Here is a 22520-nt window from a genome sequence, read left to right as displayed (position 1 = left end):
GTGATGTGAGCGCGGTCAAACCAATCTTTTGTTTCTGGGCTCATTTCTGCTGAGAAAATGAAGAATGTCACTGCTTACAATACCAGATGACGGCGCCCGCCATATACGTTTTTGTTTACACACGAAATCTATTAAAATGTCCAGCTATTATTGTGATGATGAATAGTGGTGATTTAAAACCACACAGAATGGATTGCAGACAGGGATCAGAGTAATGGCTTGGTGTTTTTCATTGTTTGTGCTGAGCAAAGATTAGTTAGGGTGCAGGTACTGGTCCCTTGGGCTGAGCACCCACCGCCCGCCTTGCCTCTCACGGCCACTTCCTAATCCTCAGGCTGCTTTGTCCTCCCAAGGACGTCACATTCAGAGAGAATCCAGATCGATCGAGGTGCCGGGCTATCCGGGCACGCTGCCATCCCGGCTCCCGGCGAGTGGTGCGAGGGGCGCGCTCCTGGCCTCCTGCTCTGGATGTCCTGCTCGGTTCTCCTCCCTCCTGGCCCGCGGCCAGCGCTCCTGCTGCTCAGCCTCCCTCCTCCCGTCACCTGCTCCTCCTGCTGTCCGCAGTCTCTGCTCTGCCAGGACCCCTGCAGCACCGTCGGATCTCACGTGAGACTGGACGGCAGCCTCTTCGCTGTGGTCCAGGTGGCCAGAGGCAAAGTCTCCCGCTGCTCCCTGTGGAGAGCTCCGAGTGGACAGGAAGCATCCATCTCATCTCAAGCAGCAGTTTCCTGCAGCCCCCACAGGTCTGGCATCAGGTCCAGGGGCCAGGGGAGTGGAACAGGCCCAGGAATGAAGGTGCCGGGGGTGTACTCAGAGAGGCTGGTGGCCGCAGAAGGGGAAGATCCGCAGCTGGAATCCCACCTATCCACTGAGGCAGTTCCTCACCCCCTCCTCACGCAGAGAGGCAGAAGTAGGTCACACGGTGCCCTCCTCGGGGCCCACTGCCTGCGGCGGTGTTCGTCACGTGGCACACACTGCCCTGGAGCTGATGGCATGGTGCTGCTCTTTCCAGCCTGCTCCTTCTGGGTTCTGAGGGAGGACTGCTGGAGCCCCAGCCATGGCATCTGCATGCCCCCAGCCCACGTGGACAGAGAAGGCCCCGTGCTGCCCGGAGCACAGATGCCTGAGGCCCACTTTCCAAGGCAGCTGCTGGCTTCCCTGGCCTGCTTCACAGTCCCCAGGCAGAGGTCACAGTGAGGTCCCAAGGCAGAGGTCACGCGGAGGTAGCCTGGCTGCCTGGGTAGCTGACCCGCACAGGACCCTAATGTGTCCTCTGTCACTGTCTCTCTGTTGCAGCTGCCCTCCCATGAGGCATGTGCTGTTGGGACCCAGAGGCCAGCTCAGAGGAGCTTGGGTCACGAGCCGAGGCTGGCCCTTCAGCGGGGCCAGGTGCCCCAGGGCTGAGGCCCAGGCTCCACGGACTGCTATGCAGGTAGCAGACCCACCCGCTGCTTGCTGCACTCAGGGTCATGGCTAATAAGCACCCAGAGCTGGGGGGCTCTGCCTGGTCAGGACACCTCAGAGAGCTGAAGGAGGGAGAAGGACCCATAGGGTCATGGCTAGCTCTGGACTTTGGTCAGCGGACCCACTGCACCTCCGTCAAGCCAGAACCAACTTTCTCTTACTGGTTTTCAGAGCAAGAAGCACAACCGCGGCCGAGCGTCGAGGTCTGTGATGAAGGTTTCTAATGTCTGGACGCTCACTGGACAGCGAGGCACATGCCCGCGACACCTCCAGAGCCGCCCCCGGCCTGTCTGCAGGGGCCACAGCTGGCGCTGGGCTCCTCAAATGGACAGGGAAGCCACATTTCCTCCACGAGGGAACAGAGCCACTGCTCCTAGTCCTCAGGGGTCGGACGGCCCAGGCCCGGCCAAGAGAGTGGAGGAGGGTCGCGGAGATCACCCAGGTGGCCGAGGGGAGCGAGAGCACGTGGGCAATGCCACTCAGGACACGGAGGAAGTGGCACCTGGCACCGTGTCTGGGGACGCCAGGGCAAGGGAGCCCAGTAACAGACAGGGAGGGCCACGTGGAGGCCAAGAGTGGGGAGGCTCAGAAGTCCAGCCGCCATCCCAAAGGCTAGGGGACTCCTGGGGTCCCCACGGGCCTGGGAATGCCAGGCAGTGAGGAGGGGAGGGAAGCAGACCCTGGCTGAGCCTGGGGAGCAGACGAGCCCCAGGCTCCTGGAAAGGGTGGGATGGGCAGACAGCCGGCTGTGCCACAGCAGCTTGCCCCTTGCACTCACTCAAGGTCAGCTACCCAGTGGCCATGGATTTCCCCGCCAAGACACCTCTCCTCTCCCCTCCAGGATTACCACCTCCTAACTCGGGGCCTCCACACAGGTGCTGGCTGCTCAGCCACTGGGCCCACGGCATCTTCTCTGAGCTCGGCCCCTCTGACCCAGGCCACTGGTGCACAGCTCACTGACTGCTGCATGGGGACCGTGAAGCGACCTTGGGCACGCCAGGGAGCAGTCGGGCCAGGATGCCACAGTTCCACCCTGACAGCCACCTCTCCTCACACCTGCCTGTGCCAACATGTCACCAATGCCCCGTAGCACACGGCGGACCTTCCAGGTCTCCTCACTCCTGCTCTGACCAAGACCCCTCATGTACAGCAGCAGACCCTCCACAGCTGGAGCTGGACACCCCAAGACTGGGCTCTCAGTGGGCTCAGAGCCAGCATCCTCCACATGGCCCCTAGGCCTACCTCCTGGACCTGCCTGGCTGGGCCTCACTCATCCAGGTTACACCCTGGCCCCTGACCTCCTAGAGCTGGCCGTCTTGGCCCTGGGTTAGAGGACATGATTTCCTGCCTCTGCTTCAGTTCAGGGCAGCCCTCACCTCCCACCCCCAGGAGATGTGCTGATGACCCTGGGAGGCTGCCCAAGGGCAGGGGCTGGGTCGACCCTGAAAGGTACCGGACTTGTCCACAAGCAACCGTGGTGCTCGGCAGGCTGGGTGTGCAGCGGGAGAGGGTCAGGCTGAAGTGGGACCGGGCCACTGATGCGTTCACAGTCCCCACAGATGGCTTTTCCATTTGCTTTTACTGGGAAACCAAGTGGCCAGCCACTGCTTCACTTCCCAGGCGTTTGGAATCCATCCACAAACCCCGCGAGAAGCCTGCACCAGGGGCCTCTCCATGGCGCCACCCCCAGGGAATGGCTTCCAGGTTCCAGTCCTCAGCCCCTTTGTCCTCATCCCTGCCCCCATCTTCCTGAGCACTTTAGCTCCCAGAGACAGGGACACACGGAGCCTCTCATAGGGCTTCCCAGGGTCAAGCACACTCCCCTTCACCCTGAAGACTCTAGCGGCAGCTACGGAGTTCCAAGTCAGAGTCCCACCTGGGCCTGGAGCACTGGGTGTGGGAACTCTGGGCCGGGAGCACCTGGACTCTGAGACACCAGGTCACTAAACACTTAGGCCAGGAGCACCTGGCTTGGAGCACCTGGGCCTGGAGCACCTGGGCCTGGAGCACCTGACCTGCAAAACTTAGGCATTGGAGCACCTGGGATCTGGAGCACCTAGGTCCTGGAGCACTGGTCCTGGAACCCTGAGCTATGGAGCACTAGGCCTGGAGCACCTAGGATCTGAAGCACTGGGTCTGGAGCACTAGGCTCTGGAGCACCTGGTCCTGGAACCCTGGGCTATGGAGCACTAGGCTATGGAGCACTGGTCCTGGAGCACTAAACTCTGGAGCACCTAGGATCTGAAGCACGGGGTCTGGAGCACTAGGCTCTGGAGCACCTGGTCCTGGAACCTTGGGGCCTGGAGCACTAGGCTCTGGAGCACTGGGCCTGGAGCACTAGGCTCTGGAGCACTAGGCCCTGGAGCACTAGGCCTGAAGCTCCTAGGATCTGAAGCACTGAGTCTGGAGCACTGGGTCTGGAGCACTAAGCTCTGGAGCACCTGGTCCTGGAACCCTGGGCTATGGAGCACTAGGCTATGGAGCACTGGTCCTGGAGCACTAAGCTCTGGAGCACCTAGGATCTGAAGCACAGGGTCTGGAGCACTAGGCTCTGGAGCACCTGGTCCTGGAACCTTGGGCTCTGGAGCACTGGGCCTGGAGCTCTAGGCTCTGGAGCACTAGGCCTGGAGCACCTAGGATCTGAAGCACTGAGTCTGGAGCACTGGGTCTGGAGCACTAGGCTCTGGAGCACCTGGTCCTGGAACCCTGGGCTCTGGAGCACCGGGCTTGGAGCACCTGGCTGCTGATTCCTGGCTGGAGAGACCCTGCTGAGCAGCGGTGGAGTCCGAGGCCTGAATCCTGGTGCATGACCTAGTTTTCCCCTCTGAGTTTTTTGGATCATTATTTTTTTTGTCCCCAGTGGCCTGAAATGTCACGCTGAAAGCCTTTGGAGGGGCTTTCTTCCTCCGCCTGGGCTTGTGCGTACCCTCCCACAGGAAGGCCACGTCCTTCCGTTCCGGAAATGTTTTTAGAAAATAGTTCTTTGATGATTTCTTCTTCATTTTTCTCTATTTTTGGATCTTCTATTCTTCAGACCTCCTGAATCGATCTTGTAATTACCTATTTTTCCCCTCTCTTATTCCCCATTTCTTTTTTTAAAAAAAGTTCTCCCTGGCTTTCTGACAGACCTCTCCAACTTGACCTTCCTCACACCCCGCTGGGCTCCATAAAGCCCTGCGTCTCCCCAGCACATCACACAGGTGTGACACAGACACGCACACACACCTGCACGTGTGTGTGCACAGGCCCCAGAGTGCCTCTCGCTGCTCCTCCCAGCGGCCCCCTGTGGGGGTCCACTGTCCTGCAGCAGAGGGTCCAGAGGCAGTGGCCTCATGCAGGGCCTTTGTTTCTGTCTGTTCGTCCAGGACGTGGGCTGGGCGTAAGGATGGCCACCTGTTCCCTGGGCACCTGAGCTGGGCTGAGCTTAGCAGGTCCTCCAAGGCTGGACTATGGGGCCAGTCTCCCTGAGCCTCCAGCATGGTGCCTTGGGCAGACAGACCTTCTGAGTGGGGCTCAGGCAGCCTGGCCAGGAGTAGCCTGAAGCCCCAGTGGTGACAACCACACCTGTTAGCTGATCCATCAAGTCACAAGGGTGGCAGAGAGTCCAGGGGAAGGGGAGCAGGCACCATCTCCACCAGAAGAGCAAAGGCCCTGTGAACACCCTTGCCCCCTCCTCTTCTTGCATCCTAGCCTCGCTCCTCGCACCTGGAGGACGGTGGTGCTGGCCTTGTTCTGCACGTTGTGTTGCCTTTTCTTCTGTCCCTCCTGGCTTCTGTTTCCCTGGTTCCTGTTCCTTGGGTTCTGTTTTTTTTTCTCTCTCCTCCATTAGGCACCCTTTGCTGTCCACTGGTGTCTGGGGCTGTGGCACTAGGGAGCTGAGTGGCAGTGGGCAGGCTTCACAGTGGGCTCTGGCCCCACCCCAGCACCGCGGGTTTGGTGTGGGTCGTAGGCTCGGCAGGCGGAATGGTGTCTCCTAAGACCCACATGCGCCCAGAACCCGAGCCTGGCCCCCCTGGAGCCAGGGTCTTTCCAGAGGAAGCCAGACGTCCGCAGATGGAACCATCCGGACTGACTGGGCCCTGAGCATCTTCACAGAGAAAGGAGAGGGAGGTCTGAGCCAGGAGGTCCCACGAGGATGGAGGCCGAGCCTGGAATCCTGTGGCCACGTGTCGAGGACCCCAGAGGGAACCTGGCTGTGGCCATCTGACATTGGGCTTCCAGGCTTCAGGACCCTGAGAGAAGACATTCTGGTGTCTTAAGCCACCCCTCCTGTGGCCACTGATGGCAGCAGCCACAGGACTCTGGTATGGGAGCCCATGGGAGCCCAGCCGGCCCGCCTGTCTCCTGATTGAGCCCTCTGGCTGCTGAGTGGTCTCACACCCAGGCTGTCTATTTCCGCCCTGTCTCCTGCTTTCCACAAGCTCCCTGTGCCCGACTGTGTTGGTGCCGCAGGGTCCCATGCTAAGACTGTGGCAAGTCCCATGTCCAGTCCTCTGGGGTGCCCAGGGCGCTGTGGCCGGGTGCGTCCAGTCCCACGGGGTGCCCAGGGCGCTGTGGCCGGGTGTGTCCAGTCCCACGGGGTGCCCAGGGCGCTGTGGCCGGGTGCGTCCAGTCCCACGGGGTGCCCAGGGCGCTGTGGCTGGGTGTGTCCCGTTCCGTGGGGTGCCAGAGCGCTGTGGCCAGGTGTGTGGTATAGAAGCTCTGGGATGTCTCACGCAGCCTTTCACCCAGCCCACACTCAGAGGAGCCTGCCACCCGGGGAGAGAGAGTCTGGGGCAGGTCCAGCACAGTGCTCGCCTGTGGTCAGCTCTCCTCCACTGCAGCCCCCAGTGGTCCCTTCCAGACCACCTGCTTTCTTTGGTCTCCTCTCTGCTGACAGGAGCAGGTCACGTCCCCCAGCACGTCCTGTGCCTCGCAGCATCTTCCTGGGGCAGAAGAGGGCAGTGGGACATCTGGCCCTTTTGAGCTGGGGGCCTGCTGCGAGCCTTTGCCAGAGTTCCCACGATGGCCTTCCTGGGAATCCATGCTCCAGTAGAAGGTCGGTGTTGTTCCACCCTTCTGTGCAAGTGCTGGGCCTGGGGACCCCGGCGGCCAGAGGGCCACATGTTAACGCCTCACTCCTGCTGCGGCGCTCTGGGGCAGGGACCTCTGCCCACTTCCTGAGGCTCTGTTAGCGGAGCCACCTGACGACGTGCTTCCTCAGGATCTTAGAATGAAGAGACATCACGGTACCGTTCACTGCAAGTGTCTGTCCTGGGATCGACATCTTCCCCAAGCTCAAGGAGCATCGTTTCTGGGTGGGGTGGTGCTGTCCCAGGCAGTGGGTGTGTGGCTAGTGTCTGCTGGAACAGCCAGCCATGTGACCAGGAACAGGGGTCCTTACTGCTGAGGCTGGCTTAACTTCCTGAGCAGGGCTGCGGGGATGGATGTGGGAGTCACTGTCCCCGAGAGCTTGACAACCGGGAACTGATAGGGAAACCCTTTCCAGACGGTGGTGAAGGTACACGAGGCATCTCGTCCCCAGGGCACCCAGGAAGCTGGCGCACAGGCCGTCTGGCCCTCCCAGCCTCCCACCCCGGCAGGATGAGAGGAAAGAGTGAGTCACCTGTGCTGTGGCCACTGCCGGCTGGCCGTGGGGCATCCAGCAGACCTGTACTGGAGGCTCGGGGTCTAACAGAGACCCTGGGGTGACCCTCCACACCGCACCTCAGTGCCCACCCTGGACCTGCCGCAACTGATGTCCTGGCCCACACATGCTCAGAGGTAGCTGGGGTCTGCCTATGCCTGGGGACTCTGGCCTGGGGCGGCATGCTGGGTGCTTCATAGCCAATTTGAAGGATGGATTCCAACCTAGCTGGTTTATTCTGAGATAGGCAATGGTATGGCTGACCGTCCGGCATCTTGCCAGCCCTGAACCTTACAAAAATGTGCAGGATAAACAGTGATTGGAATATTTCTGACACTAACACGTGCAGCTGCAGCCCCAGCCACAAGTCTCTGCACCTGGGTCCCTCCTCTCCCTTCCGGTCCCCTCTGTGATCCCTGCTGGTGGGGCTGCAGAAGCCATAGCAGAACTGAGGCCTGTTCCAGGGGCAGGAACCATAGTTGGGTGCAAGGGGAGGAGGCTGCTCCCACCCTGGGGAGAACCTGCAGTGCCCACCACTCGCCTTGCCACAGGTGGACAGGGCTACAGCAGGCCAAGAAGCAGGGGCTACAGAACCGCCCCAGAGCCCAGTTTGTCTCCTGAGTCCACAAAGGACAGCGGATTCCCACTTTCCCAGAACCTACTAGGACAGCACACCTCTGGGGGATGTTACACGTGTTTCATTCTGTGGCATCTGCCCTGGTGACCTGGGAGCTCTCTGATATTTTGATTCCATTTCTTCCTCTTAAATGCTGAGCATGAGCCACTAAATCATGCCCACGACCCACTAATGGGGTTATGGCCCGCACTTTAACAGGGAGTGATCTGGGAAGTGCCAACTTCAGCATGTGCGGGCCGGCGCAGCCCATCCGTTAATCCATCCGTCCCACGGCCTTACGTAGCCTCAGGAGAGGCTGCAGGGCCCCAGGGCCAGGGCCAGCCTTTGAATAGCCCACTCTGGGGACAAAGGAGTGAAGGCAGCAGGGACACACTGTGGGGCCGGGTGCTTCACAGTGAGGTGATGCGAGGAGGTGCCGTCCGTGGGGTGGGCACTGGCAGGAGGAGGGTCTACCCAGGAACAGCCATGGGAGGGAGTTAGCGGCCACCACGTAGTCACGAGGCCGCCTGAAGCCAATTTATGAGAAAACCCTCATATCAGAAAATCAATTTCTGGTGACATGTGAAACCCATGGTGTTAATTTAGCCCTGTGGGGGTCAGGAGGCCACCATGGAGCTAGAATTACAAGCTCTGGCTCTCAGAGTCTGGCTCAAGAGCGCAACCATTAAAAAGCTTAAAAACTGATGGCCACAGGCCAGGGATCCCAGAAGGAGCTGGGCATCTGCACTCCCGGGGACTCAGGAGACAGATGGCAGAGTGCCAGGCCCACCTGTACCCTGGCCACCACACACGCCACCCAACGAGATCCCCACCCTGGGATCCTGGGCCCCTGCCAAGTGGTGCTCACCACTGGGGACGGGATGCTTGGTCCCAGCCAGAGGAAGGTGGCCTTGAGCCCCTGAACATGCTCCCCACTTCAGGGCCTGTCACCGTGTGGGGAGCCTCGGCCTCCAGGAGTGAAGAGCCTGGAGGGCTGGGGTCACAGCCCCTCCCCCGACCCACACGCCCTCACCTGCCCTGGACAGCACTTGCACCTGCCATGTTCCTGCTGGCATCTAGGGGCCCTCAGGGGTGGGAGGAGGCCCCCAGATGCATCTACAAAGGGGCAGTCGGGAGATTCTCAGGCTCCCGAGCTGGCAGACACCCGGGTCTCATGCCAAGCCCGGGCCAGCTTGGCGTTGGGCAGCCTGGCAGGTGCGAGCCCCACCTCCCTGGCTTCCTGGCCACCCACAGCCACTCAAGGTGTCCAAACACAACTTCTCTGACGGAAGCTCAGGCCTGTGTGGCCAAAGGAGTGAGAGCCAGCACTGTCCACTCTTTCCATGAGTGAATTCAGCGCTGCTGGTGGTAAGGCTGTCTGTACCTGCTCAGTGTCCCTGGTGTGGGGCCACCTCCATTGGCCACCCTCTAGGAATGGGTGCTCACCCCCTCCCAAGGAAGCCCACCACTCAGGGAGGCCCATCTCTGGCCATGCTGGTGGCCACACCGGCTCCGCGGCAGGGAGACAAGTGAGGACTTGCTGTTGGCGAGTTGGTTGAAAAACTCGGTTCAGAAGGACTGGGAGGGGCAGGGAGGAGACGGGCACGCTGGGCACGCGGGAGGCAGCAAGGCCAGTCCCATCCCCGTGTGACAACAGTGAAGACATGAAGACGCAGTCGCCCCTGGGCACCCACGGGACACGGGCCCAGGACCCCTGCGGTGCCGACTCCCGGGGTGTGGAGCCACCACGTAAAGTGGCAGAGCCCTGGCAGGATGGTGTGCCCCTTGCAAGGAGCATCTGAAGTCACCCCGGGTGGCCTGGCACCCAGCACCGCCCAGGGCTGTTCCTCGACGGCTGCCGCACCCTCTGCAGGGAAGCAGGGCCAGGGGCCAGGTCCTGCCCTGTCCAGCAGAGACGCAGGTCCACAGCATTTTCCCTCTGCAACCGGTTGACCCGGCAGACGTCATACCCGGGGCCAGGGAGGGAGACCACCACAAAGCCCACCCACTAGGGCTTTGCCCAGGGTCCTGACAGGTGGGCTTTATGGATGACCATATTTGGAGTTGCCAAGTGGGGGCTGCAGGTCCCGGGCAGTGGGCCGTGCTCAGAGGCTGGCCAGCTCATGGGGAAGGGCCTACTTCAGGGGAAGATGGTGTTTTGAAACTAGACAGGTGGGTGCTCACCCTGGGAGCGTGCCCAGTGCCACTCAGGATTTTATGTCTCGTGAGTCTCACCACAACAATTAGTGCCCCTAGTTGCTTCCACATTGGGGACAGGAGGGGAGAGGGGACAGGAGGGGAGAGGGGACGGAGGGGAGGGGAGGGGAGGGGAGGGGCGGGGAGCTAGTATCACCCGTGGATACCCGGGGGGCTGCCCCCAACACCACACTGGTCTTGCGTGTAAGGCTTGGCCTCCAGTCACACCTCAGAAGGCTTGGCCACCTTGACAAGGCTCGTGATTGTGAAAACTGAGGCCAGGAGGGAGGGTAGCATGTCCATGCCCTCCATGCCTCCAGACAGGGCTGGACACCACGGGGTCCTTCACCTCCAGGCCTCTGTCTGCCAAGGGGCCAGAGGTCACCCTGGGCTCCAGGTGTGGTCACAGCTGCAGGGCTCCTGCTCCCCGCAGGCAAACCCTTGCGTCTGTCCGAAGACAGTCCCCTGCTGTCCTGTTCGTGCCCTGGGGAGGCCCGAGCCCCTGGCGGTCAGTGCTCTTCCTGGCAGCTGTGCCCAGGCTGGTGCCCAGGCTGCCTTCGAGGCCAAGTGCAGTTTCCACCAACGCGGGAGGCCTCAGAGCCAGTGCTGGACCCTAGCGCTGCCCTCCCAGCTTGCTGAGGGGTGGTGGTCGGGCTGCAGCTGGGACACCGTGGCTTTACAGCCCAGCCTCAAACTGTGCTCAGACCCTATGCACCTGCCCAGCCGAGAACCAGGTGGTCGTGGCTGTCCCCAGAGTGTCCACACCAAATTGCCCCTAGAACACATAGAAGAGCCCCTCCGGCTTCCGCCCCATGCAGGAATGGGGAGACTCCTGTGGTCTAGTCTGAGTGGCTGCAGCCCCCTGCCAGAGGCAGTCCCCAGAAGAGTCCTGGACACCTGTGGGGCTTTCCAGATCCTTCCTCAGAGCCAAAGACCTCCCTGACCTCAGGGAATGGGGCCTGGGTCAGGGAGGTCACAATAGCTGCTGGGGTCCTCAGCCCTGGACATGAGCAAGGAGGAGCCCAGACAGGCGTGGAGAGATGGAAGTCACACCCTGTGAACCGCCTTCCAGCACCCAGGGCCACCCCCACCTGGACTTGGGCTCTGTGGCCTCAGCCCTAGTGGGGAAGCTGCCCACAGTGCCCAGGTGTGTGCTGGGCAGTTGACCTCAGAAGAGAAATGTCAAAGAACCACCCACGAATGACCAGAGCCATTTGCTCCCAGCCACCTCTGGGCAGAGCGGCTCTGGGGACCTAGTGAGCAGTGGCCTCTAGAGAGAGGAGTCCACAGGTCACCTGTTCAGAGGGATGGGTGGGACGGAGCTGCTGCCCTCAGTGTGCTCAGGGTCTGTAAGTGGCCACTGTGCCCCATCTGGGAGAACTCGGACAACGTCCCTTCCCAGTCCTGACTGTTTGGAATGTCCCCTTGGCCCCAGGTGGGCTGCAGAGCTCTCCCTGGTCAGGAGGTTCTGGACCCATGCCACACCAGACCCAGAAGGCAGGAAGCCCTCACCAACAGTGGTGGCCTGGGGGACCTGTCACCCTCCACTGACCAGCCTTCTGGTGTTCCATTTCCAGTTGCTTGGTCCCCGTGTGCACCCTGTGGCCATACGATCAGGGACGGGTTGCCAGGGCCTTTGCCCCAGAGTGAGGTGGGGAGGAGATAGTGCCGGTGGCCTCTGCCCAGGAAAAGAGCCACCAGCTGCCACCTGTCCTATCACAGCCACACTTCCACAGCCACTTCCCCTGGGCTCTGGCATCTCAGGTGCTCCCCACCCCCAACACCCCCACACGAGGACGAGGCACGTACCGTGGTGGTCTTTATTCGCCCGCCGGGCTGTGTGCACGTCCAGCCTGACCGGTTGATCAGCAGGTCGCAGCCTTCCCCCTCCAGGCAGGGCAGCATCTCACACCACTGCTTCGTCTTGATGATGCGTGCTGCGGAGAGAGGGAGCGGTCAGTGCTGCCCACCCGCATGGGGTGCCCCGGGGCGGACCCTGGCAATGGTGCTTGGCACCTGGGTGTCACAGAGAAGCCATGGGGGTGCTCCAGGAGTGCTGCCCAGGGACAGTCATCAGGGAGGCCAGCCAGACCTCCCTCCTGGTTTGGGGCTGGATCCCAAGCCAAGCTCTGCGGCCATTAGGCACTGACCAGCAGGTCCTAACCCAGGGTTCTGGGGGCAGCTCCACTGAACAGCATCACGGCCCTGCTGAGGGGCAGCAGCCTCACTCTCTCCTTTGTTAGGAAAGGGTGGAGGAGGGCTCCCTGGGCAGGCACTCCGCAGATGCACCCAGGGTGGCCGTCCACAGGAGGTACTGAGCTGGGCTCAGTGCTAGGAGTGAGGCCTCACAGGAAGTGGTGGCTTTGACAGCAGCCAAGCCCTGGCCCCCGGCCTCTCACCTGCACACCCTGGGCTGAGCCCAGGGCCACTCCTGCCCCAGTGGCTAAGGCTCCAGGACCAGAGGGCCTCAGTCCCAGGTGTGGCCACTGGACAAGGCAGGGTGGGTGCTGGTGGAGGCCAGGCGGCAGGCGGGGGCAGCTGCCTCCCGTGAGAAGGCTGTCAGGCCCCAGTCAACTTCTCCCACCCCCAGGGGACCTGCACCCTCTCTTCCCTGCGGACCCAGCCTGGATTGTGTGCAGGGAGACTGCTCTGTGACAGACGCCCCAGAGCAGGGCACAGGGGAGGAGACCCCAAGCTCGCACTCTTCCGTCCAGAAACTTCCAGCCAACTACAGTGACCTCTCAGGTGGAGAAAACGCTCCTTCCTCCCCGGGCGCTGCCGGTGGCCTGAGCTGCACTCTCAAACGTGGCTCAGACCAAGGACAGTCGGCATCAGGTAAGCAGTGAACACGGGCCCTGGTGTACATGGGATTCCACCCAACTTCGACCCCAACGCCAAAAAGTGGAGAGAACTTACAATTTTACATTAAAAAAAAAAAGCACTGGTGCAAGGCCCCGAGCCCAGGAGGGCCACCCCTCTGTCCCAGGGGTTCCTGCTCAAACAGGTGCCCTGCGCCAAAAGCAGAAGCAACCACAGCTCCTGACGTGCTTCTCCCCACCGGCGAGGCCCTGCATGGACTTCCGTGTCCTGTCGCTCACCCCCTCAGTCCGCCACCTCAGCCACCGGGTGCCAGGACTCAGGTGGTCACCTCCACATTCCCCTCTGCGCTCCTTCTCCCTGGAACCATGCTTTGATGGGCCTTGTGGCCCCAGAGGTGCAGAGAGCCAGGTTTCAGCTGCAGCCCTGCAACCCTGCAGGTGGGAGGGTCCCTCTGCCTCCCTCACAAGGCGCAGGCTGCGAGACCTTCCCTGCCCAGGCAGAGGGGACCTCAGCACCCACCCAGCCCTGCTCCAGCCGTCTCACCACACCCCAGCTCCTGGGCTCCCTCCTGGACTTTCTTTTCCAACTCAACTTTTTCTTTTAGAAAAGACAAACTGCAGGTTCTTGATTTGCACCCACGAGAGCTGCAGTTGGCAGGATTCATGTTCAGTGAAGTTTCTCCCAAGCAGGGGAAGGGTGGCCACCAGGGCAGCAGCGGTGCACGTGCATGGGCCGAGGGCACGCTCTCAGAAGTGGCGTCCTCCAGAGGGCCAGCCAGCTGGCTTCCCAGCCCTGCCCTGAGCAGTGCACAGGGCTCCGTGGTAGGGATGCCAGGGTCTGCTGTTTCTGTGTTGACATCCTTAATACTGTGGCAAGCAGCCCTCAGTGTCACATTGCCACTGTGTCTGGGGCCCCCCGGCTGGCCCTGGAGGTTCTCAGGAGGGGTCTCACCCAGCAAGGGCTGAATCTGGGGGTCATTCCAGAGGAGGATGATCTGGAGGCTGGGGAGTCAGCTAAACAGATAAGGGAGGCCCCCAGCTGGAGTGACCACCCTCCTTGCCAGTTCTGATGGACCAGGAGGAGCACAGTGGACAGGAGTCCTGGGATCGATCCGTTATGACTGCCATGGACACAGCATGGGACACTGGGGAGGACGTGCTGCCCACCCAGCCCACCCCAAGGCATGCTGATACCCCCAGTCAGCGAGGCAAGCTGTCCCAAAGCCAGGTCATAGGCTGGCTCCTCCCCAGGCCACTGCTAAGCCCTGAACACAAGTCCACGTACTGAGCCCCGAGCCTCGCACTTGGAGATGGGGCCTTGGAAAAGTAGTTGAGGTCAAGTCCTGAGGTGGGCCCTGACCTGTCCTTATAAGAGACACCAGGGAGCGTTTCCCAGAACCACCACCTTGGGAGGACACGGGGAGAGGACGGCCCTGCAAGCCAAGGAGGGCCTCCCAGACCCGGCCCTGCTTGCACCTTGACCTTGGTCCTCCGGGCCCCAGAGCTTGAACTGCCAGCCTAGGTGCTTTGCTATGGTGTCCCGGCTGGTGGTGGCACCAGGATGACCACAGATAGGCAGTGTCCCTTACTGAATGGCAGACAGGTGTCAGAGCAGGGTCCCCAAAGGGGTAAGGCTGGGGCTGTGTGCACTGCCGCCCCTGCAGAGCTCTGGGAGAGGGACTGTCTGGCTTCCTGGGACCCAAGGGAACAGTGGCCACCCAGGCTGTGCCCTCAAGCCCTGGGCAGCCGGCCTGCAATGCCCCCTGGGCTCCCACCAACCCCAGCACAGTGGCCGGGGACAAGGAGCGCTGGGGCCACACACATTTTCCTGGCTGCTCATTACTCATGGGTAAGTCATAGCAGCCACCTGGCCATCGCTCATGTGTCACTCTGGAGGACAGTAAGAGATGGCACAAAAACCTTCTCAGACACCAACCAATTACAAGGCTTAAGCCAAGAATAACTACGGACCAACACACATTCCCACCCCATGCGACCTACAAGTTGTGCCTGAGACATGCGACCCACGAGGAGCGGGGCAGCAGGCCTGGCCTCGACCACTGAGCGGCGGCAGGGAAGGGGCTGGCTGTGGCCTGTAAGAGCCCCACTGTGTGCTCCCAGGTGTCCCCGGGAGCCACCCAGAGAGGCTCTCAGACAGGTGCCACCGGTCTGAGTCTGATGAGGCCTCAGAAGACTTGGCAGTGTGCCCTGGGCCCCAGTCAGTCCATGCGGCCCCGAGAGCAGGAGCAGGCCCTGGCTCTCTAAGAGGTGGGCAGGAGGGCTCAGGTTCTGCACCACCTGCCACCACAGAGCCGGGCGCGGGGGCAACCAGCCCAGGCCAGGGCCAGCACAGGCAGCACAGCAGCGATGGTCCGGCAAGCTGGTCCTGGCCTGTTCGAGGGCACGTGGTGACTTCCTGTGTGTGTGCGTGTGCCTGGCATGCTCAGGACAGCAAGCCCCCAGCACTGGGGCTTGGGTTCAGATCTCACGCTACCTCATGGCAGCTGGGGACCTCAAGCCAGGGCTCTCCCTCTGAGAGGGTCCTCCCCGGGAGCTGGCAGACAGCACGAGGCTCAGCAGGCCAGCGCCCAGTGCCCCTCTCAGCCCCCTGGGTCAGGCAAGGTGGAGGTGGGAGGCACTTGGACTGCTCAGACCAAGGGCTGAAGATGCAGGCAGAGGCCGGGGAGACCTGCAGCCTCGGGGCACCCTGAACCCCACAGGGCCTTCCTTGCTGGGCCCCGGCTCCTCACTGCCGCGTGCAGACAGGCCCCCATGCCACCAGAGGCAGGTCACCTGCCCACACACAGGGGCTGCTGAGCCTGTCCCTCCTGGCTGCTCCCTCACAGGCTGTGTCCTGCTGGCCCCAGGGACAGCCTACATGTTGGTGACAAGGGAGGCAGAGGAGGGCGGGTCCTGAAGGCCTGGGGTCAGAGGTGAGGAGGCCAACTATGCTGTGGCCTGCATGGTGGCCACACACTGCACACTCGCATGGTCCACAGGCAAACATGTTCATGCATGTGTATGAACACACGTGTATACACAAGCACGTATGTGCACACATAAACACAGACACACGCGTACCCGCTCACACAGGTGCAAGCCCTGCATGCTCATGCCTGTGCACCTCCGCACGGTGCACACCAGGCACACGCACACACACAGGAAGGCCCCTCTGGGGACCTGGGGCTTGCAGTAGGCACATGGAAGCATTTGTGGAATGAATGGACAAGCAGAGTCACTGGCCCTGCCCGTCCCAGGCCTGGGTGTGCCCAGAGCCAGCGCTCCGAGGACACAGTGCCCGGCGCCGAGCACACAAGTCCTTCTGTTTGCCCCCGAGGGCTCTACCGCCCAGCCCAGCCCACTTCCTGCTGGAGGCGGTGGGAGGCTCAGTGCCGGGCCACCACGTCCCAGGGACAAAGGGGCTTTTCATGCCCCATCTCACAACTTGACTTCACCCGGGCACGGCTCCGAAGGCCCCGCCTCTGGCCTCATGTCGCTGCAGCTCTCAGGGCAGGAGAGGGACGTCCCCAGGAGCTGACGAAGCTTCCCGGGAGCCTGAGTGATGGTGGCTGGTGGCCAGCCTCTGGGCAGACATGGCCACAGCTGGGCGGTGTGACACCAGGAGGCTCCTCAGCCTGCAGAGGTCAGGGGCCGGGGTCTCACACATCCCACATCCCCACTGAGAGTCCAGGCTGTGCGGAGAGCAGGAAGCCCAGGAACGGTGGGCCCAGCAGCGGGCCTCGGGGTGAAGTGCACGGTTCTACCAGGCCTGGCCTCGGACAGGAGCCACGGCCCAGGGCTCAGTGAGGTCACGCTGTTGCCCTTTCCACTGGCCACGCTTCCCCAGGGCCCCCACCAGGCACCCTGTGCATAGCCCTGCTCTCCGGGGAGTCTGCATGCACACACACGCACACACAGGCACACACTCATGCCCACCACAACCACACCCAGTCACACACAGGCACAGGCACACACAAACCCATGAACCCCCACGGGCACATGTGTCCGCACACCCACAGCTCACACCCTCGGGCTTGCTGATGGCCCTGCATGGCGTCTCTGCACCGTTGGGCTCCTGGCAGGGCATCCCCGGCTCTGTGGGCAGCTCACTCCCATCACTGCCCCAGAGCCCTCTGCGTGGACACCGGTGCCCCGTTGAGAGCCCAGCAGCTACACCCTCGAGGGCAAAGACCTGGCAGGTGAAGACCTGGCTCCGATGGCAGACCCCAGTGGGTACTGCCAGCAAGAGACGTGAAGGAGCCGGAGGGAGAGGACCTGCACTTGCCCAGCCCCTGGCCAAGTTGGCACCTGGAGTGGAGTCGGGGACAAACTCTGTGGCCTTGGGAGTGACAGGCAGATGGTGGACAGAGGCTCTCCAAGGACAAAGGACCCCTAGAAGAGCAGGGAGAAATGCATCTGGAGGGGGACGGCTCCCATGGGCAGGCCCACCCACACGTACCTGGGCAGGGTGGGCGGACCCCCCGCAGCACCGGTGAGTCCTCAAGGACAGTGCCCACTGGAGTCCTGGCAGGAGGGGCACACTCACGCATGCCAAGGAGACCCACCACAGAGCTGCCGCCCCCCCACTGCTGGCCGCCGCTCAGCCCGCCAGAGGCCTGTGTCCCTGCACACAGGGTACAGGGACGGGGCTGCCACCAGGCCTCCTGTGAAGGTCGTCCTCAGGCACTTCCCCAGCACCCTCCAGTGACAGGAGCTGAGGCCCCCACACTCCTCGGGAGCCCCCAGTTGGACGCTCCTGTCCACTACAGCAGGTCCCTGAGCCCAAGGGTTTCCTCTCACACAGAGACGCTCCTGAACAGCCAGGAGGCGCTGCCCACCTCCTGCTGGAGCAGGGTCCGTCAGAAGGGAGGGGAAGCTCACCTTTGAGGTCTTCAGGAGGGGTGTCCTGAGCTGCTGGAATGGGACTTCCCCTTCCACCGACGGAGTCCTGACAACCTTTAATTATCTTGATGCCAACGGAGAAGTCTCCGTCCCATGTGCGGGAGGCACTGGCCCCGCCTCTTCAGGACCACACCTGTGGCACCCAGGCCTCCGGGCGCCAGCCACCAGCAAGCAGGGCCCGTGGAGCACCTGAGGGGCCCGCTCTGCCCCTTCCTGTTCCTCTCTGCCCACCCCAGGCCCTGTCTCCTTGGGCTGCCCAGACTCCAGGAGGAAGGGCAGGCCACTCCACCGATTCAGCAAAGTGAGCTGGGTCCCTGGTGGTGGGCCACACCTACACCAGGCCACGCCCTCTCCCTGAGCACCCAGGGTGACTGCACATGCACAGGGCTGGAGCACAGAGCCAGTGCTGCTGGGCCCACGGGCTAGCAGGAGCAGGGAGCTCCGGGACAGTGGGGCGGCCAGGCCTGCCCTGTCCACAGACCTCTGACCACCCAGACACTGCTCTGTGCTGAGCCTCATGGCCTCTCCCACTCGAGGCCTGTGGTCCCTGACAGCTGGGTGTGTCCTTCAAGGTTTTGCAACCATTTGGGGTGTGCCATAGCCTGGGGCCAGTCCAGGGGCTGACAGTCCTCTCTGCTGACCCTCCCAGAGAGTGCTGACCTACACCTGGAGTAAATGAGGAACACCTGTGTGGTCTGCAGGGGCTTCACCTTCAAGATTAGCAGCCAGAGTGTGGGAGGGAAGGGTTCATGTGTGTGAGCGCGCGCAGGTGTGTGGGGTGTGCAAGCCCCTGTGTGCACACATGGACGCTTTCACAGCGCTCCTGGAAACCCACGTGGATCCCAACAGGAAGAGGCGGGGGCCCAGCATGGCACTCGTGGGGCAGGCTGGCCGCAGGCCCCGGTGGGCTCCTGCCTCCCCCCGTGCCTTGAGCAGCTCATTAGCCGTGAGTGCAGCAGCAAACACGCAATGGAGACCTCCTCTCTGTCCCCAGTCTCTGCAGTAATTGGATTACTGCTGTTTAAAGCGGCATCCTGTCACGCTGAAGGCCAGCTGTCCTCACGCACAGAGAAAGCAGAGCTTCAGCACATTATCAGGAACCTGCTATAAAAATGCCCCCCGGGATGGCCCCGGGGTCAAGTGTAAGGTGTGATCACCACAAACGAAGCTGTGCTATCAACAGGACTGGAGGCCACACGCCCCTGTGCGAGAGCTGCAGGCTGATGGGCACGGGCTCCTGGGCAGCAGCGGGTAGGCCCTCCCGCCCACCCCTGCCCGTGCCCAGCGCTGTCTCCAGGAAACATCTGCCCTGTAAACTTAATACTGCAAATTTAAATTTTATTGGTTTTGCAGTTTTATTTGTGTTTAATTTGTAAATGGGTTTGGTTTATTCTGATTTTATGGGGCAAGGAACTGTGGCTTTGCGTTTGTTCATATTCCTGCAACATTATAATAAAAACAATGTAGGGCAGCAGCGGGCAGCTCGAGGGTTCTTCCCTCCAAGGGACTGGCACTCAGCGAGCTGTTCAGTGGGGCCAGACCACAGCTGTATGGCGCCTGTTGGGAGACTGGGCCCGGGCCTCCCCATGAGTGGGCACAGTCCTGCCATGTACAGTGGCAGAAGGGAGCTCAGGAGGCATTGGCTCTGGGGCCAGGGAGGCTCTGGGGAGGCCCTGCCTCCCTGTCCTCTCCCCAGGTGGGCATCAGGGTCCTCGGACAGCTACTCGGGGATCCACTGCTGGATCCCAGCTGAGGCATAGGAATCAGGGCACAGGCCCTGTAACCAGCGCAGGTGGCGCTAGGGTCACAGTGACTTGGTTCCCCGTGGTCAGTGAGGCGACATCTCCCCTACTGGCCTCAGGGAGTCTAGCAGGTCTTGTGGCTATTTCAGTCACTGTGAGGAAATGGAACATCCTGTCACCTGCAGTCCCATGTGGTAATTAGGTGCTGGTCCCAGGCAATCAGGGCACAAAACTTGATTGAGCACTGATTTCCCTGCTCACAGCTGGGCCTGGTCAGCTGCCTCTTCCTCCTGCACCCCGTGGGAGTGGCTCCTGAGGGCGCTGCGCTGAGCCTGGAGGTTGCTGGCCTGCCGCTCCCGCTCCAGGGCACGTTCCTGAGGCCCAGAAGCCTGGAAATCAGGCTGCAAAGTCCCCTCTACCCAGAATCCTTGCCTGGGAGGCCCACAGGGGCCGTCCAGACCCACAGCGGCTCTGACACACATTCCTGCTCTCAGGACAGATCCAGTGTCCTCAGCTGCAGTGGCCTGCATAGGTGCCAGGACCTCCCTCCCTTACAGCCCTCTCTCCTCCAACTCTGGACGTAGGGTCTGGGCCCGGGATGGTGTAACTGTCCTCGGTGCCTGCTGGGGAGCGCCTCTAGGAAGGCCTGCCTCTCCCCCGCTGCGCTGCGGGGTGTTTAAGATCAACTCAGCGGCATCTGGAAGACGCCCCGGCTCCCAGCCACTCATCCCCTGTCAGCCTGGATGCCTTTGATGACACACTTCCTCTCTTTCCTAGGAAGCCCAGGAGCAGGTAGGGCCTCTGCTCAAGGTGACTTCTGCAGGGTGCACACCGCCCTGCGTCTGGCCTCCTTGTTCTGCACAGGAGCCTCCCCTCCTCCAAGGGAAGAGAGCTATGCCTCAGCTTCCCCTCTCCCACTCAGCGCAGTCACCACACCTATTGCTGAAGCCCCTTTTCTCTCAGTATCACCAGCAACCATTAACATAGATAGAACTATCACCATCACCACTGTAAATGTAACCACCACCACCATTACCATCATCACCATTGTAATAGCCATCACCACCACCATGAACGTCACCATCACCATCTACACTATCGTCACCACCATGACTACCATCATCACCACAGAATAGCCCTCATCGCCATCGTCACCAACACCATCACAATCATAACCATAGACACAACTGACACCAACATCATCACTATAGATATACCCTTCACCACCGTCACCATCCTCACCATCACCATAGATAAACCATCACCACCATCATTACCACAGATACAACCATCATCACCATCACCATAGATACAACTCCCATTATCACCATCATCACCATAAATATAGCCATCATCACCATCTTTACCAGGTATAACCATCATCACCATCACCACTGATAAAAACATCATCATCACCATCATCACCATCATCACCTTATATCTAACCATGATCGTCCTATCATCACCATTACACCCATCCATAGATGGGACCATCACCATCATCACCACCATTGCCATGACCACCAGGACCACTACCGCCTCACCTCCCTCTCTCCACTGCTGACATGGCCATCAGCAGTACCCACCTGGACGACCCATTGCCTAGGCCAACACAGGCTCCCTTCACCTCACGGTAGCCCTAGATGGAGGTTCTCGCTGCTCTCCTCGTTTCACACCTGAACGTGAGGTTCAGAGAGGGCAGGGAGGCAGGCTGTACCTCCGCCCTGGCGCCTGCTCCTCCAGCCCAGGCAGCTCTGGCCCCGTCTCCTGCCCCGTGCTCCAGCCTGGGGTGAGACGGCGCCGTTCCTCATCCATGCTGAGCTGCTAGGAAGCAGGGGAGTTGGGGCCATGAGCCAAAGTGCTCATGAAGCAGGGGGCCCTTGCTGTGGGTGTGGGGACCCGGGGCAAACTGCAAGGCCAGCTGAACACGGGGTGCACAGACCCCCAGCCCTACTCCACCACAGCACACTCGGTGGGCTGTGCCCTGGACAGAGGCAGCTGGGGTCAGGCGAACGTTCCCGCGGTGCCCGGCCTGCACAGGGACCCTGCAGAGCACAACCTCCCGTGACAGTGTCCCTGCCCATAGAGTGTCCCCGTCACTTTCCTGACAGCAAGGAGTCCTCAAAGGAACTGGGCCCAGTTTGGGTGGGAACTTCTGGCCCGGGAACTCACAGTGTGGAGAGGGCATCGTCCCACAAACACACACTGTGGACATGACCGGAATCCCTGGAAGCACCAGGAGCCGGCCCCCACCTAACTCAAGCTGGAGGCTGGAGGGAGCCAGGACCCAGGCCCTGAGGATGCAGCAGCCCTCACTCTGACCCTCCTGGAGCGAGGACAGTGCTGGGCCCACCACGCTTTCCAGCCTGTGTACAAATCCTGAGTCACGCTCCAGGTCCCACTGCACTGCCAGCGTCATGGCTCGGGTGGGGCTCCAGGGTACAGGGGGTCCTACGGGGCCATGCACAGAGCAGGTGGGGCCCTGGTGGCTGACATGGGTCCCCTGCCCTGGCCAGTTGTCCCCATGCTCTGTTGGAGTGTCCTGGCTAGCTCTGTCACCCCCGGTTCCACTAAGGGTGGGACAGTGACGGCTGGGTTAGAGGCACTGACACTAGTCCTGGCAGCTCTGCAGTTGAGGCCAGGCAGTGAAACTGACTCAGACACGGCCAGTGGTCACACAGCAAGTCTCCAGGGCATTGCCACTGGGACCCTTGCTGGTCAGGTTTAGAGGCCATAGCGCTTCCCTTCATTCTTGCCCGGGCTCCGAGGGTCTGAGTGCACACGTGTCCCTCCAACAAATCTTGAGTCCCTTCCAGAGCCTGACACTCGATGAGGTTCCAGGATGGAGTGCCACTGAGTGGGGCATCCCATGTTGGGGTGGGGGCCAGGCGAGGGGGCACAGAGTGCTCACATCTGCCTGTCCCGCCCCTGCCCCAGAGAAGGTGCCCAGAGCAGGGAGGGGCTCCTCCACATTCCTGAGCCTGCGTCTGCCTTGCGGCGTGCCTCTGGACATGTGCAGCAGGGTTTATATGAGTGCAGGGCCTGCAGAGAGCGGGAGGAGGAGCTGGAGAGACCCCACCACGTCACAGCAGCCACTTCACGTCTGCCAGACAGCTAGGCAGGGGCCAGCACCGGAACAAAGGTTTCCTTTCTTT

The 22520-nt window shown here is 61.5% G+C and overlaps 1 protein-coding gene across 1 annotated transcript in view; it reads right to left on the bottom strand.

Annotated features, from left to right (window-relative positions):
- Tafa5 (TAFA chemokine like family member 5) overlaps nt 1–22520 on the bottom strand; it is a 135675-nt gene that overhangs the window by 20279 nt on the left and 92876 nt on the right. The window contains exon 3 of the mRNA XM_076855498.2: nt 11712–11839. Within this exon, the coding sequence (XP_076711613.1) occupies nt 11712–11839 (128 nt within the window). The remainder of the gene's footprint in view (nt 1–11711; nt 11840–22520) is intronic.

Source organism: Callospermophilus lateralis, chromosome 4, assembly GCF_048772815.1.
Source record: "Callospermophilus lateralis isolate mCalLat2 chromosome 4, mCalLat2.hap1, whole genome shotgun sequence".
Lineage (NCBI taxonomy): Eukaryota > Metazoa > Chordata > Mammalia > Rodentia > Sciuridae > Callospermophilus > Callospermophilus lateralis.
This window is presented reverse-complemented; position numbering and strand designations above follow the sequence as displayed.